The 18,830-nt window shown below is 41.6% G+C and overlaps 2 protein-coding genes across 2 annotated transcripts in view; both read left to right on the plus strand.

The window, feature by feature from the left end:
* LOC121714319 (pepsin A-like) overlaps window positions 1-18,830 on the plus strand; it is a 125,684-nt gene that overhangs the window by 82,110 nt on the left and 24,744 nt on the right. The window lies entirely within an intron of this gene.
* LOC121714317 (pepsin A-like) lies at window positions 697-11,671 on the plus strand. Its single transcript, XM_042099631.1, has 9 exons — window positions 697-782; window positions 899-1,046; window positions 8,014-8,134; window positions 8,265-8,383; window positions 8,634-8,842; window positions 8,932-9,048; window positions 9,689-9,833; window positions 9,934-10,032; window positions 10,135-11,671. The coding sequence occupies exons 1-9, from the start codon at window positions 721-723 to the stop codon at window positions 10,267-10,269; spliced, it is 1,155 nt and encodes a 384-aa protein (XP_041955565.1). The 5' UTR covers window positions 697-720; the 3' UTR covers window positions 10,270-11,671.

An 18,830-nucleotide genomic window follows, 5' to 3' on the forward strand; every position in this document is an offset into this window, starting at 1 on the left:
AATGGAGAGGACAAGACCTTGAAGATGCTGGACCGATTAATTAGGTTGCACTGCGTTTTAACATAAGGGCACCATTTCACTTGGTTGCATACTGCATAACAGGGAAAGTGCATCACTGCAAAATAAAAGCTAGCTCAAATGAGTAGCCAAGCACAGAACTAGGTAAGACAAGAATGAGACTTTTGCTGCCTGAAAAATGCCTTACTCTTGTCCTTGCTCGGTGTATAGCATACTTGCGCAGGTAGACTTGCTTGTCTTGACACAAGGAGGGCTTCACTCAAGGGATGACGCTCCAGAGCAATAATGCATTTAAATAAAATAAAAACCTAATTAATCATTGCTGAAAACCAACCCTTATATAAAAATGTTTGTTTATTATCTTGATAAGATGACCATTTGAGAGATTATCTCAGTCAGGGTATGCAATTTCTGAAAAGTCTTAGAACAAAAACACCGTTGAGTCAGATCAATGTTTCCACACACTGCACAATAATTTTAGTTCATGCATGAACACATTGAGTCAAAGGCGTTCCCTCATTGTCAATACTAGCACATATTATGCTATGAAAGCAGTTCAAAGTCACATAGTCACTTGCATGCGCAATGACATTGTTCCCACAGCTTATCTGGAATCTCTTATCTTACGCTTTCTTCTAGGATATATATTGCCGGGTTGAAGCACATTCCGTCAGTCGCTGGGTAGGCTACAACCTCACCTGAATGAGCATGATGAAGTGGATTTTTGTTCTTGGGGCCCTGGTGGCTTTCTCCGAGTGTTTACGGTGAGTCTCATATAGTCCATTATTGGGTCTTCTTCTCTATTTTCCACAGATAGGTGTGATCATATCTAATTCCTTGTGTATGTGTGTGTGTGTGTGTGTGTGTGTGTGTGTTTCAGGGTGCCCCTGATCAGGGGTAAGACACCCCGGCAGACACTGCTGGAAAAGGGTCTTTGGGAGGAGTACAGGAAAAAGTTCCCATACCAGCCCATGGTCAAGTTCCAGCAGCAGCAGAATGGTGTTGAGAGCATGACCAATGATGCCGATGTAAGTGAAGGACTGTTGAAGGATCTTCTTAAGAATATAATGTCTGCCTCGCTTGGTTAATGAATTCATATGTGATTTTTTTCATCTTTAATGGCCTTATTTGTCTCATTGCTTCACCATGTTGAGATTTAGAGAAAGGGGATATTTTTATCAGCGCATGCATTATTGAAGGAATTGAATCCAGGGCATAATCACATGCAGATAGCTACAGTAATAACTTAAATGCTATTCTAATGCTGCAACTGTAGGTCTGTACCTGAAATGTTAAAATCCTTAAATGTTAATAGCTTAAATGTTATTCTGTTGGTGTAAGTCACTTTGGATAAACGCGTCTGCCAAATGAATAATTGAAAGTGAGATAGTAGCTGTTTGAAGTTTATTTTTTAATTGATATGGTCCTCTCTGCAAATGTTCAGTTTTTTTTCTCTATCTATGTCTTTTTTGTCCTTGTATAACACAAAATGCTCGGCTCAGCTCTAGTCTGACAACTTGAACATCTGGCACACAAAGATAATTTCTGGATAAACATGCCAACTGGCTTAGATTTGCTTATTACACTATTTTCTATTTCAAGTATTTAAATTTTTATAGACATTCTTTATCATAAATCTGTTTCAGTTATTGTCTGTAGTTAATAGTGACAATCCATGTTGAATTCCATGCCATCACAGTGATCGCCCCAGCAAAACTCTACGTGCTGGTCATCTACCGCCCTCCAGGCCAACTAGGCGACTTTATTGACGAACTTGACACTCTGCTATCCTCCATCCCTGAGCATGACTGTCCGCTTCTTGTTCTCGGTGATATGAACATCCACTTAGATGCCCCAGGCTCAGCGGACTTTTTGGCCCTGGTCCACTCCTTTGACCTCAAACTGGTTCAAAGCCCACCGACTCACAAAGCTGGCAAAGAGCTTGACTTGATCTTCACTCGGAACTGCAGCACAGACACCCTCATGGTGACGCCTCTCCATCTTTCTGACCACTTCTTCATCCAGTTCAACGTCAGCCTGTCAGAACAGCCTCCGGCTCCTCAGCCGATGGTCACGTTCCGCCGCAACATCCGGAACCTGTCTCCAACGCACTTCTCCTCTGTGGTTGCCTCCGGTCTACCTCCACTCAACACCTTCTCCTCTCTGGAGGTTAATGAAGCCACTGACTCGCTCTGCTCCACACTGACCTCGTGTCTAGACGAGCTGTGCCCTCTTACCACAAGGCCAGCTCGATCCAAACATTCTCATCCATGGCTAAATGATACCCTCCGATCGCAGCGCACCAAACTCAGAGCCGCGGAGAGGAAATGGCACAAATCCAAACTAGCTGACGACCTCAAAAACTACCAGACACTCCTGACCTCCTTCTCAGCCAGCATCACTGCTGCTAAGACTGCTTTCTACCATGACAAAATCAACAGCGCTACAGACACTCGAAAACTTTTCTCAACCTTCAAATCGCTACTCAACCCTCAGCTGCCTCCTCCTCCATCCAGCCTTACTGCAGATACCCTCGCCTCATTTTTTACAAACAAAGTGGCGGCAATCAGCAGTCAATTCTCTACATGCCCACTCAACGCATCTGACTCAGATACCGCACTCCTACAACCTCTAGGGACTGCTGGAACAACTTTTTCAGCATTCACGCCTCTCTCCGAGAGTGAAGTGTCCAGACTCCTGACATGCAGCCGTCCTACCACATGCTCGCTGGACCCTATACCTACGAGCCTACTTCAGTCCATCAGCCCGACCATCGCTCCAGCTATCACACATGTGATCAATGCCTCGCTAACCTCCGGCACATTTCCAACAGCGTTCAAAATGGCCCGGGTAACACCGTTACTTAAGAAAGCTTCTCTCAACCCTGCTCAAGTCGAGAACTACCGCCCTGTCTCACTACTGCCTTTCCTATCCAAAGGCATTGAACGAGCAGTCTCCAAACAGGTCTCTGACTTCCTTTCACAGAACAACCTTCTGGATCCAAATCAGTCTGGGTTCAAAAGCGGCCACTCTACCGAAACGGCTCTGCTGTCTGTAACAGAAGCCTTAAAAGAAGCCAGGGCGACCGCTCGGTCATCAGTACTCATTCTGCTTGACTTATCGGCTGCCTTTGACACGGTTAATCACCGTATCCTTCTCTCTACACTCGCTGACATGGGAATCTCCGGTTCTGCTCTCTCCTGGTTTGAATCCTACCTCACAGGACGCTCATTTAACGTATCATGGCTTGGTCAGCTATCCGCACCTCACCATCTCACCACAGGGGTCCCCCAGGGCTCAGTGCTGGGCCCCCTCCTCTTTGCTATCTACACCACCTCCTTGGGACAGATTATCCGTTCGCACGGCTTCTCATACCACTGCTATGCAGACGACACACAGCTCTATCTGTCCTTTCCACCTGACGACCCCCTGGTTTCAGCACGGATCTCGGATTGCCTTTCAGACATAGCTACATGGATGAAGGCACACCACCTCCAGCTGAACCTCTCAAAGACTGAACTGCTGGTCATCCCAGCTAAACCTACCATACACCACGACATCAACATCAAATTTGACTCCCTGTCTGTTTCACCGACCAGGACTGCAAGAAATCTAGGAGTTGTTCTTGACAACCAACTAAACTTCTCGGATCATGTTGCCTCAGTCGCCCGGTCATGCCGTTTTGCACTCTACAACATACGGAAAATCAGGACTTACTTGACTCAAGATGCTACCCAACTCCTGGTTCAGGCAATAGTCATCTCACGACTCGACTACTGCAATGCCCTCCTGACAGGTCTCCCAGCCTGCGCAGTGAAACCACTTCAGATGATCCAGAACGCGGCGGCGCGCCTGGTCTACAACCAACCCAAAAGGGCACATGTTACCCCGCTGCTCATCCAGCTACACTGGCTACCTATGGCGGCCCGCATCAAATTCAAGTCTCTAACACTTGCCTACAAAGTAGTCTCCGGTTCTGCTCCCACCTACTTGAATGCCCTCATACAGACTTACACTACCTCCAGACCGCTGCGCTCCTCTGACGAACGACGCCTAGCTCTACCACCGGTACGCTCAAGCCAATCCAAACTTTTCTCATCTGTTGTTCCTCGTTGGTGGAACACACTGCCAGTTCCTACAAGGGCAGGGACATCCTTTTCCACTTTCAAAAAACTCCTGAAGACCCAGCTCTTTAGAGAACATCTACTCTCATAGCAACACTTACAACAAGTCTTACTGATCCTAGCACTCACCAGCCTTTTTAAACTGACAAGTAACTGTTAAAAACAGCACTTACCGACGCACTTACTCTTACTGTACTCTAATGTTTTTTTTTAAACTGTCCTAAAATTGTGAGAATTGTTCTAAAACTTACTGTTTACCATGTTGTTAGTCGCTTTGGTTAAAAAGCGTCAGCCAAATGTAATGTAATGTAATGTAATGTAATGTAACAATCCCACACTGGTCATATAGGTTTAGTCAGAGTTTTTTTTTTTCGGATTAAAAAAAAAAAAATCACTAATTTTGTGGCAACAATTCCCGGGACTCTGAAAGACCAGGGTGCACGAAACATGGTGGGCATGTAGCCCCACAAATATGACACAGAAACATTGGACAGACACAGTTTTCTTTGAATATCTCAAGAACTGTAGGGCCTAGGAGGACCAATTTTTTTTTGTATGTTGGTCTCAAGGGGTCATGTCAACCCATCCCATATCCACTCATTTGATGTATAGTGCCACCTAGTTAAAAAGGAAAAAGCAAAAACGAGGCATTGTAATCGCAGGTAACTTTGGCTGACGGGTTCAAAATTGCACAGAATTTGAAGTGTAGGATCATTATGACACCCTTTAAATACATTCCGTTCATGGGGGATCATACGTAAGGAATAACGGCCGCCGAGGTGTCCTGTTATACGGAATTAATGGACGAGGGCAGAAGGCAAAGAACTCCCCGATGCGCAGCGGAGTTGCCTCCGCCTAAGTCCATTAATTCCGTATAACAGGATACCTCAAAGGCCGTTATCCCGCTTATCACCCAGTTGCCACTATAGGCAATAGTCATGCCTTTATAGCACGCAAAGGAGACATGCAGTTCCGTTTAAAAAGAAGCCGACTTTTTGTACAACTTTATTTGGCCCTATAACAGCAATAGCATGGACAGTTAGCTTGTTTACAGTTGATTTCATTGTTGCGAAGTCTGCTTTCAGGCTCAACCGTCGTCCTACTATGGTTGTTATGGTTGCAATAGAGTTGATTGAAGAATTAATATGGAACGGTGATTAAACTTTTTTTTTACCAGATCTATTTCATAGGTGTCATGTTATTCAGAATTAATAGCCACCCCACCAGCAAATCAGAAAATAGTAGCCTATTTCTTCTCTCCCGGTGCTAAAATAAATTATTACATGGCTCTTCATAATGCTGAAGAATGCTCCATTCACTTGAATGGGCCTTCCCAACATTCGGTGGTCTGCTATTTCTCGATAACAGACCGTTGCTAAGTATAACAGACCGCTGTCAAGGAAAATGGGTTTTGTGCTTCTAATTCACATCTTTCATATCACTACGCAACGACTAGAACTTAATTTAAAAGTGAAAGCAGACGGTTGATCAGCTGTGTTCTAAATGTAGACAGAAAGTTTATTGGATGTTGATAGGCAGATTGTTTAATGGATGTTGATACATAGTTTAATGGGTGGATGAGTGAATGGTTTGAAGAAGATGGATGGATAAAAAGTTGGATGGAATGTGCCTTTATATCCCTGTAGAATGGAGAGGCACAGAGACAGGCCTAGTTGAGCAGAAAGCAGTTGATACAGGTGCAGTCAGCTTAATTGACTCTTTTTGGGGGCCTAGTTGAGCAGCTGGCAGTTGATACAAGTGCAAATCAATTTAATTAGCCCATTGTGATGGCATAGTGCCAATGCACAGGGGTCATTTTCAAGACCTGTTACAACGTTTGAACGAAGTTTCTACGTTAAACGGTTGAAGCTAAATTAGACGCAGAAAATTTGGCTAGAAGAAGAAGAAGGAGAAGACTTCGGATAACATTTTCATGCACTGTAATTAGTTGGGGCTCCTTTTGCCTGAATTACTGCAGCAATGCGGCGTGGCATGGAGTCGATCAGTCTGTGGCACTGCTCAGGTGTTATGAGACCCCAGGTTGCTCTGATAGGCCTTCAGCTTTTCTGCATTGTTGGGTCTGGCGTATCGCATCTTCCTCTTCACAATACCCCATAGATTTTCTATGGGGTTAAGGTCAGGCGAGTTTGCTGGCCAATTAAGAACGGGGATACCATGGTCCTTAAACCAGGTACTGGTAGCTTTGGCACCAGTCCTGTTGGAACATGAAATCTGCTTCTCCATAAAGTTGGTCAGCAGCAGGAAGCATGAAGTGCTCTACAACTTCCTGGTAGACGGCTACGTTGAGCCTGGACCTCAGAAAACACAGTGGACCAACACCAGCAGATGACATGGCACCCCAAACCATCACTGACTGTGGAAACTTTACACTGGACTTCAAGCAACGTGGATTCTGTGCCTCTCCTCTCTTCCTCCATCTGGGACCTTTATTTCCAAAGAAAATGCAAAATTCACTTTCATCAGAGAACATAACTTTGGACTACTCAGCAGCAGTCCAGTCCTTTTTGTCTTTAGCCCAGGCGAGATGCTTCTGACACTGTCTATTGTTCAAGAGTGACTTGACACAAGGAATGCGACAGCTGAAACCCATGTCTTGCATATGTCTGTGCGTGGTGGTTCTTGAAGCACTGACTCCAGCTGCAGTCCATTCTTTGTGAATCTCCCCCACATTTTTGTATGGGTTTTGTTTCACAATCCTCTCCAGGGTGCGGTTATCCCTATTGCTTGTACACTTTTTTCTACCACATCTTTTCCTTTCCTTCGCCTCTCTATTAATGTGCTTGAACACAGAGCTCTGTGAACAGCCAGCCTCTTTAGCAATGCACTTTTGTGTCTTGCCCTCCTTGTGCAAGGTGTCATGGTTGTCTTTTGGTTGAGTCAGCAGTCTTCCCCATGATTGTGTAGCCTACTGAACTAGACTGAGAGACAATTTAAAGGCCTGTGCAGGTGTTTTGAGTTAATTAGCTGATTAGAGTGTGGCACCAGGTGTCTTCAATATTGAACCTTTTCTAATTCTAATTCTAATTTTCTGAGATACTGAATTTGGGGTATCATTAGTTGTCAGTTATAATCATCAAAATTAAAAGAAATAAACACTTGAAATATATCAGTCTGTGTGGAAGTTTCACTTTTTGAAGGGAATTACTGAAATAACTCAACTTTTTCATGATATTCTAATTATATGACCAGCACCTGTATGTGTACATTTAGTGACTGTACACTACGCATGCACACACACATGCACTCATGAACACACACACACACAGCACATATGCAGGCATACGTACACACGCACATGCACGCACAAACACAGGCACGCACACAAGCACATGCACGCACACACACACATAAACACAAACACGTACACGCACACATGCACAAACACACACATACTCACACACACACACACACACACACACACACACACACACATAAACACACACACACACCATTACCCCCACACACCCACTCACAAGCGAACAAACACATAAAACACACACACAGTCAAGCAGACACACGCACACACACACACACACACTCCATTACCCCCACACACACACACTCACAAGCGAAAACACACACACAGAGAAGCACACATACACAAAAGCAAACGCACACATTCACACACTCATTTACATACACAAAAGTTGCTAGAGTAGGGGATGAAGTAGGAGATGGAGACAAATTGACAAGCGTGATTTATTTTTGTGGAGAGAATGTGCAGGTATTTTGTACCACTTTTCGGTACATCTAGTTCTGTTAATATGCTGTTACCATATTGTACCATGGTTTTTAATGAAAAATGGCATGTTCATTTACAGGATAATTTCCTTTTTTTCCTTAATTTTAGATAGATTACTATGGCATAATCTCCCTGGGAACTCCCCCCCAGTCCTTCAGAGTTATCTTTGACACTGGCTCCTCCAACCTGTGGGTGCCCTCTGTGTACTGCACCAGCAGCTCCGCTTGCAGTAAGTATGGCTTGGCTTGGTGGTGGAGGTCTTACCCATTTAGGCCTGAAACCGTGTCCAACATACTCTTCATTAAAATGGCTTGATCATCCTCTGTTTGAAATTGTACTAAAATGCCCCACTCTTTCAGAAAACCATCGGAAGTTCAACCCTGATGTTTCCAGCACTTTCAAGAGCACTACAGAGCCTGTCCAGATTCAGTATGGAACTGGCAGCATGACTGGAATTCTGGGTTACGAAACCCTGGAGGTCATTACAGATCAATGTTTTTCTGTTTTGATTGAGCAGCCAGAATTGTGGTAGAAACATCAGAACTGATATCTTAGAAGTATTTCTATTTGGTATTTTAGCCAAAGCCCTCATGTCAACATATCCTCAGTTATTTCACCTGAATGTGGTGTCCTCATTAGACAGTACGCCCCCCCGCGTACTACAATACACAATATGCATGCTTCTCTTCACCTTCCGAATGACAATTATTTGATTGATATTCTTCAAGGTGGGCGGAATCACTGTGAACAACCAGATCTTTGGCCTGACTGAAACTGAGGGTCAGTTCATGCAGTACATGACGTGGGACGGTATCCTGGGTCTTGCCTTCCCCTCCATTTCTGCCGCTGGAGCCACTCCCGTATTTGATAACATGATGAGTCAGGGCCTGGTCTCCCAGGACCTCTTCTCTGTATACCTCAGCAGAGAGTCTGCCACGTACTGCACTTCTATTTTCCCATTTTTTTTTATGTACCTGAAAGTTGTACATTACTTAAGAATGAACTCAACTTCTATTGCTGTTCCAGGGAAACTAAACCGGGCAGCGTGGTGATATTTGGTGAGATTGACTCTCAGTACTACACCGGCACCTTCAGCTGGATTCCTCTGACTGCAACGACCTACTGGCAGATCCAGATGGACAGGTATTGCACAAGTGATGGGCAGTTACTAGTTTAACTACATTTGTCAGTAGCTTGGCAGTAACATCGCTATTTACAAAACCAAGTAGGCCTAACTTTTCAGTAGCTAAGCTCTTTTATTGATCAGCGCAGTAGCGTCCTCGAAAGCTAATATCTCCTGGACATTTCTGACATTTCACACATAGATAGATAGATAGATAGATAGACACATAATAGCGTTTCCCTGCAGTCATCAAACACATTAGGAAAACAGGATGTTTCTGTGTCGACGATAACACGCCGGGTACAAGCGCATGCGTAGGCCTACTGACTAATGTTCACGGTGATGACACACAGACAGTAGGCTGAGCGACACACATACAGACACTGGGAGGGAAAGGGAAAAGAGTCAAAGACAGAATGGCAGAGAGCCCAAGATCCGTTGAAGAGCATGAACATGTTACACCGTGGCCATACCTTCAAAAGTACGTCACTTTAGTCGAGATCAGCGAAAAGAAATATATTTTTATTTAGCTTGCCCATTTATATATATACATTTATTTAGTTTGCCCATCACTGAGTCCAACACACAACCAGATGCACACCTTGAGATACATATTGATCTGCTTTCCCCGTATGACAACATCTTGTTGCGCCATTACAGTGTCACCATCAATGGAAATGTTGTCGGTTGTGCTGGTGGATGTCAAGCCATTGTTGACACCGGAACCTCCCTCGTTATTGGACCTTACAATGACATTCAGAACATCAACGGTTGGGTGGGTGCCTACACCAACAACTATGGGGATGTAAGTCTGCTTTTTTCCCCTATAATCTAAAATATGTCTATTTTTCAATGATGAAGAAAACAAAAACCGCACTAACTTGTGTGTGTCTTCCTTCCAACAGGCTGTTGTGTCGTGTGGAAACATCCTGAGCATGCCCGAGGTCGTCTTCCATATTAACGGACAAGCTTTGACTCTACCAGCGTCTGCCTATGTGTCTCAGGTGGGTGCACACAACGCTATGAGCAGATTATATCTGGTGGTGGAATAAATTTCATTGCTTTCACTCATGTATATGTGAGCACCATGATTTTTGTTTTTACAGGGACACAACAGCTGTACCACTGGTTTTTATAATGGAGGTGGCACAGCCTGGATCCTGGGTGACGTTTTCATCAGAGAGTTTTACACTGTCTTTGACAGGAAGTTACAAATGGTTGGTTTTGCTCCAGCTGTGTAAATACCATCTTATTGTAAAATGAAATATTTTATAATACTTTACCTTATTTTTTTAGTAAGAATTATGAGCATGATGAAATGTGCACAGTGAATCCATATAAACATTTGGAAGATTCTAATACATCTTTAAAATCAGTCTTCTTTCTCATCTAAAAGCTATATACACAATACTGTACACAACCAATGCTTGGTTTAATATTTATTTTGACTGACAAATTTAGAAACAAAACAATCCATCCCACATCTGTTTGAATAACATGAAATGGCACAGTGAACATTATTCAACCGAAAGTACAACAAAACCCCATCTCCAACCCCAACATTACTACAAGAGTGTGCCACCCACTTATGTGTTATAACAGTCATCCGTCAGAAAACAGCCTTAGAAAGCAAACAACTCATAGTTTCTGTGAAATGAGAGTCTGTCAACACACTTCTGGCAACGGTAGAATGCTCAACAGTATCAAGGAATTCCAGTGGTGTTTTTACTCAGGTTTTTCTTGGGCTCTGCATGTACACATTTGTATTAAGCTCACTGGTTTCTTCATGAGGCCTGAAGAAAAAAGTGAAGAGACCACTGACGTGCTTTACAATTTTTGCCCATTGCTTGAACACTATAGACACATGCTTAAACCAAAGTAGCAAAACTTGAAGCTTTTATTACAATACCTTAAACACAGTGTAACCATACCTTAAACAAAAGCGCTGCTTTGCACTTCAGTTGCAATTCTGCAACACACTTGCACCTTTCTGCAACACACTTGCTCCTGCACACTACACACTATTTCATACATAAGACACTTCGTTCATAAATTAAATCTCATGGGTACCATTGGGACAACACATCTATTCAAAATACAAAACACGTCGGGTGATTGAAAACACTTAGACACACATCTGAAAATACTTATTTACAAAACTGAACACCAATCTGCCAGCCACAAATAGGCCTCAGTTGAGCCATTTTGAGAACATTGCAAGCATGGAGGCAGGGAGAGCAAAATGAAGAGGAAGAGGAAGACAACGAGAGAGAGGAGTAGGAGGTGGTCGAAGAGGTTATGCACGGAACAATATTTCAGATGATATTAGAGAAACTTTGGTGGATCATGTGATAAATCATGGCCTGACAATAAGGGAAGCTGGGCAGAGAGTCCACCACATCTAAGCCTGTTTTACAGTATGTTTTGTGTGTGTGTGTGTTACTGCATTTACTGTACTGTACTGTAAAGTATAGTACTGTCATGTACATTATTGAGTTGATGCCATTTGTAACCTTTCAGTACTTTCATTTTTGTTTTTTGTCAAAACCTTTGTTGTAAAAACATAACAAAAACTGTAAGTGTTGCATTGAGCTTCACAGAATGCTAAATGATAAACTGAATGAAAGCAGTGAAAATTAAAGACTACAGTGTTTTAAATAAAGTACACTAGTGTGTTGCTGCTAATCTGAAAGTGTATTCATATGATGCAAGTGTGTATCATTTTTTCATCAGAGTGACATTTTGACAAAGGATTGTTAGGTTTTGATAGCAGTGTTTCAATTCAACATAGATGAGAGGTTTATTTCCCAGTGTCTTGTGTGCTTGTGTGTAAAGTTTTAACACAATGAGCCCAGTTTTGCAAAAAAGTGTTCAAGCAATGGGCAAAAACTGTAAATAATTTTTTATTTGCAGTGAATGACACCATTTATAACATAGGCTATGTAAGGGGAGAAAGGAGTCTCAATATATACATATTAGATTCATCGATAAGCTGTCTGGATTCACCACATTCCTGCATTCCATCTCACACAGCCATTTTGCTGAACATATCCAAACATAACTAAATATTTAACTATGGAAACTATTTAATCACCAACAAAATGAGAATATTTAGTCTGCATTATTTAGAATTGCTCCATGCAAGACGTGACTCTGAGTTAGACAGGTAAGATTCAAATATACCGGTAGTTACTTACAGGCCATGTCCATACGAAGACCATTGACTGTTAACGTTTGTTATCGTTGTGGCCTTGCTTCCACACGAACACGGCGCATAGCCTACAATAGCACAAACACAGATCTGTGCGCAATTACTTAGAATACATGGGGTTTACTGCAAATGCTGTTTAATTCGTACCGCCATAGACATTTAGCATTAGGCCTATTCATGGGTTTTATCAGGTCCCTTTCCACAGGCATATAAAATCCAGCGTATGGTGCTTGATCAATACACCTGTGGAAAGTGACCTGATGAAACCCATGAATAGGCTGTTTTACATCCATTGCAAACAAACTACTAGCATTTAGCCTATGCACTTGCATTGATAGCCAACAAAGGCCTAGTGTGAATCGCGGACTATAATGAAAGAAAGTAGCCTAAAGAAGATTAATTCCACCTGCGTTCACCAAATAAAGGACTGGACTGCATCCTTCATAAACCGTAAAAATGAACTTTAGTTTTACAGTTGAAAACTGAATTGTGCTCATGCTTTAGGCCTACTCACATGACCACTTCGGAGAATGCATAGGCTGTATAAAATAGAGAATTCTCTATAAAATAGTGAATCGTGAAGCATCTGCACCGCCACGACAAAATCTACTGCCTGGCATATGCACTAGTTTTCACCTCTTCATAAGGACCCAAGATTTTTTTTCACCGGTGTCATTAAAGTTGTGAAAACTGTAAGAAAAAATCGTTTTTGTGTAGACATGGCCACAGACAGCATGCAATCAGTAGAGTCATCTGGCTTTCCTTTGTCTATGAAAAAAAACATTACCACTCAAAATGTATAGTATTATCAACTTGTTTTATGGGGACAAAATAATGTAACACAAACACAATCAAAGGTTCTGCATTGTTTTGTCAATAAAAAATTAGGTCTGTCAATCGATTAAAAAATGTAATCGAATGAATTACATACTCTATGATTAATTAATCTAAATTAATCACATATATAATTTTTGCTGTGAAAGTATTTTAAATATTTAAATTCAAATGAATCAGTGAATTATCAGCATTAGTGACATTAAAGTTCAAAAACTCTTTTATTATTATTTTCACTGTTCAAATAATGGCCATAATAATCTATGATATGACCTAATATGCTGAGGAAATAAATTCAAAAGTGCTTCGGGAAGAATTTTTTTTTTCACATACAAGGCATTTCAGATATAACCCTGTCAACACTATTTCTTTGCATTGATGTGCAACATTAGAGTTGATGAACTCGGGAATATGCAAATTACTTGCTGCAGACATTGCATAGGACTTTATTTTAATCAACACTTTATTTTTATCAACACCATCAGGCCGTTTTTTAAAAGTAAATGTTCCAATCAATGATCTAGGCAGCACATTTTCTTCTCTCTCCTTAATTTTACAGTCTAATGGTTACTGACGGCTCGGGGTCAAAGGTCATACAGAATCGATTAATCTGCACTATTTTTTTAATCAGTTATTTTTTCTCAAATTAATTAATCAAAATGAATCAGTTATTTTGACAGCCCTATAAAAAATACCAATTTATATTGCATGATGTGGTTCACCCCTTTATGACCTTCAAGATTTCATTGAGCTTAATCCTGACTTGGGAGGGATCACAACAAATGCTCATGATGAAGAGCAAGAGTATCATTATGATGCTGCAAACTGTTACACACAAAATGAACCTACTAAAATGTTTCCTTCTTATTCAGTATAGTTGCAAATCACAACAGTTCCAAAGGCTTAATGCAAAATAAAATCTAGGCTGGCATTTACACTCAGGGCCAGATGTACTAACGCGTTTGCGCCCATTTCAGGCGTATTTGTTTCGCAATGTGCATGTAAAATCATTGCGAGGTATGTACAAACAGGCCGCAATGATGTAAAAGCGCAAACTGCCTGTTGCGGGAGCTGAAAGTGGCAGATTGCGATTGTCATGTCATGCATATGCATTCATGGGAGGATCCAGGGGAAAGTGGGAGTTTAGCGTAAAAAGATGGGAGGGGAAGAGTAAAGAGCGCCTAGTTATGTATTCCGCTGTATGTACAAAGACTGCTCCTAAAAGCGCAAATCTATTCTGCGCCTAAATACTTCCGCCTTGTAAAAGCAGGTGTTAATCCAAATTGCAGTTCAATGCGTCAATAAGAGAACCTTTCAAAGACAACAGAATCGCTATTTCGAGCACCAGTTTTTGTGGTGAAAGTATTTGTACTACCAAAAGCAACCTTAACTTTTGTTGGCCTTTCGAATGTCTTACTTTCACTTTCACGTCATTCACTTAAACTTTCCTACTTGCTAGATTTGACCAATCTTCCATAGCCTACGTGCACAAGTAGTTTGAGTAGAACTACTGATCTTCATTATCTCCCTGCTTGTTTACATCTTATCATGTATGGTATTATTTCATGATCGCTAAACGTTTGATTCTTTTTAATGTTGTCATCAGTTAAAGGAATTATCCGGAGTAAAATGCACTTTAGATCAATTTACGGATGATTGGGAGTACACATGTTGAGTTGACATCAAAATCATGTAATTCGGATGTGTTTTGAGAAAGTTCGATTTTACCGTTTTTAGTCAAAACTTGTTAGCGTGGAAGTGAGAAGGGCATATTATTTCGCCGCTACAAAACGCTATTTTTATACCTCTTCTACAGTTCCAAACAACATTACACTTACGTGGTAGTGAGTAGAGGGTCCCTCATTCAACTGCGCTTGTATGTAGGCGCTGCCATTCAGTTGTGGACGTTCGTAAATTGCGTAGAAAGGCAGAGAAAAGCGCAGTTTACACTAAGGATTGAACGATTGATAAATACGACGGAAACTTGGGTCTGACAGCGTTCGCAATCTGCGGTGTGTCCATGACGCTGATAACGCTACATTCGCAAATGTACGTACATCTGGCCCTCAGTGGAATAATTTTTTCATGTGTGAAATGAGACTGATTTTTCAAATGTATATGTGATGTGAAAGATTGCCTAGGCTTTTTGTGAATGTCAGAAAGAACAGCTGAAGTCTCTACAGCAGAGGTGGGATAAGTTCTGGCAGTTGTGAGCTGGTTGGAGGGCTGTTGAGAAGGAAGTGCTTAGTCAAGCCACTGTGTCTGAGGAGGAATACGGAAGTCACATCAATAATGGGGAACATACAAGCAAACACACCCACGTTCAGTCACACAGTCATTTAACTAAACCATTAGCAATCAACAGGCATTCTATCAAGCAGGAAAACACACAAACGTTAACTCCTATAAGTTAATTTTGCCTACTATTTTACTTAGATATGCATGTGGTAAATAAAATACTCATGTTCAGACACTCAGGGCCAGATGTACTAATGCATATGTCCTTGACCGTTTCGACTGCTGACTCTGCGGTCATCTTCAGAAGAGTCACTTGATGTTACAGTGATATCTGCTGTGTGTGTGATATGTTACTGTATGTGTGTGTCATTTCACTTGTGTGATGGAAAGATGGTGCCCCCTTCCTGCTGTCCGACAGTCCATCTGACGACAGGGTGTGGGTCCCCCTGCTGTCTGATAGCCAGCAGACGTCTGTGTTGGAAAATAAATATAAGAATAATGCTCTTTGATGTGAAATTGTGAAGAATGTGGGCATTTCATCATCTGTAGTACAGTACATATCATTAAAATATTCAGAGAATCCAAAGAAATCTCTGAAACATAATATTGGATGGGCATCTCTAGGGCCTAAGATGCCACTGCATGAAAAATGTGTCATTCTTTTTGGAAAATGGACTCCTCCGGACTAAAGAGGACATCCAACATGTAATTAGTGCACAGTTCAAATCTATGATGGCATGGTTTATTAGTGCCTATAGCATGGGCAGCTTGCACATTGGGAAAAGCACAATTAATGCTGAATGATATGGTTTTGTACCCTGTAAATCCAGACTTCTCGTGGGAGCACAATTTGAATTTGCTCAGCGAGTCACTCTGGTAAAGAGTAATGATGCTCATTAAAGGTGTTTGTCATATAATGCTTACAGTATGTCCCTTATCATTGGGAAACCAATCACATCGGTGTATCTGATATAGGCGGGCCAGAGGCGACCTGCAACGTGAAGTCCGGAATCAGTCAGTAACCATTGGTCGTAGTATTATCCAATTGCGTCAAAGTCCGGAATCTGCTTTCCACAAAACTTTCCTTGGAGAGATCAATGTTTTATAACATGAAAAAACTGTTATAAAAAAAAAAAATGTAGCCAGGCATGTTGATAAACACTGGGGGAAATGAATGCTAGAGGTGACTCACGTGTGTATTTGCTCACGAAAGGCAAGTTGGCAATGGTTCATACAGTAAATGTACATGACATGTTCTGTGACTGACCTGGATATTAAGGGTCAGACTTACATTTGCGAACGTGATCAGCGTCATGGACACACCGCAGATTGCAAACCCTGTCAGACCCAAGTATCCGTGTAGGCTATTTATCAATCGTTCAATCCTTAATGTAAACTGCGCCTTTCTCTGCCTTTCTCCGCCCATAAACGCAATTTACGAACGTCCACAACTGAATAGCAGCGCCTACATACAAGCGCAGTTAAATGAAGTTAACTGATGACAACATTAAAAAGAATCAAACGTTTAGCGATCATGAAATAATACCATACATGATAAGATGTAAACAAGCAGGGAGATAATGAAGATCAGTATTCTACTCAAACTACTTATGCACGTAGGCTATGGAAGATTGGTCAAATCTAGCAAGTAGGAAAGTTTAAGTGAATGACGTGAAAGTGAAAGTAAGACATTCGAAAGGCCAACAAAAGTTAAGGTTGCTTTTGGTAGTACAAATACTTTCACCACAAAAACTGGTGCTCTAAATAGCGATTCTGTTGTCTTTGAAAGGTTATCTTATTGACGCATTGAACTGCAATTTGGAACACCTGCTTTTACAAGGCGGAAGTATTTACGCGCAGAATAGACGTGCGCTTTCAGGAGCAGTCTTTGTACATACCGCGGAATACATAGGCGCTCTTTACTCTTCCCCTCCCATCTTTTTACGCTAAACTCCCACTTTCCCCTGGATCCTCCCATGAATGCATATGCATGACACGAAAAACGCAATTACTTGTAGCCATGTTCAGCTCCCGCGACAGGCAGTTTGCGCTTTTACATCATTGCGGCCTGTTTGTACATACCTCGCAATGATTTTACACGCTCATTGCGAGACAAATACGCCTGAAGTGGGCGAAAAAGCGTTAGTACATCTGGCCCTGAGTGTCTGAACATGAGTATTTTATTTACCACATGCATTTACAGGGTGGTGAATAGAGGAAAATAGCTGTCCTCCATGCATAGGCCTATAATGTCCTGGAAGAACCCAAACCATCCTTCTTCTCCACAATAGCCATTGCTTTCTGGTCGTTTTTTTTTTTTAGTTATTGCACTGTCAATATCTTCTACAACAGACGTGATGGCGAAATCTAAATATTTACCTTCTAGCAACAGCGTTTTTGTTAGGGAAAACCGGGATGAATGAAACACTTTGTAGTTAAACGTCAGGACCGGAGTGGGGCCACTTTTCAGCCCGGGAGTTTCAGGCCCAAGACCGGCCCACTTTTTAGTGGTGGTGGAAATTGGATAAATAAGGCAACATTTCAGCTCTTACTATCCTGTAGTTTTTATTATAGGCTAATATTCCACTATTCCACAAGGATAGGTTGATAAGTTAATAAAAACAGGAAGGAAGAAATAAAGCATTTGAAATGTATCCCACAATTCCACTAAGAGGCATATTGAACTACTGTATTGTTTACATGTTTTTTTCTTCATGGGTCAGCTATCATGTTGTTGTTTATTTGCTCCTTTACTACATCCACTTCTGAGCAAACAAGCCATATAGGTTGATCATGTAGCCTACTGCTGTCATAGCCTACTGTTCTTTCTTCCATAAAATAACTTTAATTCATATGGTTAACTCTATTATCCTTTCTACTTGTCCCTATAGTCATAGTTAATTTCGGGCTCATCATTTTCAGCGGGGGACTGGCTGATCTGCTGCTCAGGCTACTTTTGTTTTTAGGCCTATACACAGATCAAGCTTGAGTTTTGTTATCAATATTTGCATAATATTTGCAAAGTCTATGAATAGCCATATTGGATGATACCAAAATGCTAATATTTTAATTCATTTAATATGTTACTTGCGAATAGGTTGACAACGCTACAACGTCCAGTAGGTTATTAGCCCAATTACGCCGTTATAATCATGGCTATCTCTCTTTACCAGTTGCCACTTATGTCTGTCCTCTTCAAAAAAAATTGGAAGCATGGCACATTTGGCAGCATTTCCCTCCAATACTTTTCGTCTTTTTTACCTGGCCTTTTCAGTCCCTCATGGCATCTTTCTACCATCCATCCTCCCTGACGCTTATCACTACGGTAGGGCCGGCCCGGCTGGTATCTGAGAAAACTTTTTAGGAAAGACGGGCTATATGGACCCAACCAATTAAAGGAAAAGAAAAATAATTCTGTGGAAATGCATGGATTCCAGTTTCTTCCAGTAGCAGCAACTGGAATCCATGCATTTCCACAGAATTATTTTTCGAATCTGATCCCTTATCATACCTGTTCAT

The sequence above is a fragment of the Alosa sapidissima genome, chromosome 7, assembly GCF_018492685.1.
Source record: "Alosa sapidissima isolate fAloSap1 chromosome 7, fAloSap1.pri, whole genome shotgun sequence".
In the NCBI taxonomy this organism is placed as follows: Eukaryota; Metazoa; Chordata; class Actinopteri; order Clupeiformes; family Clupeidae; genus Alosa; species Alosa sapidissima.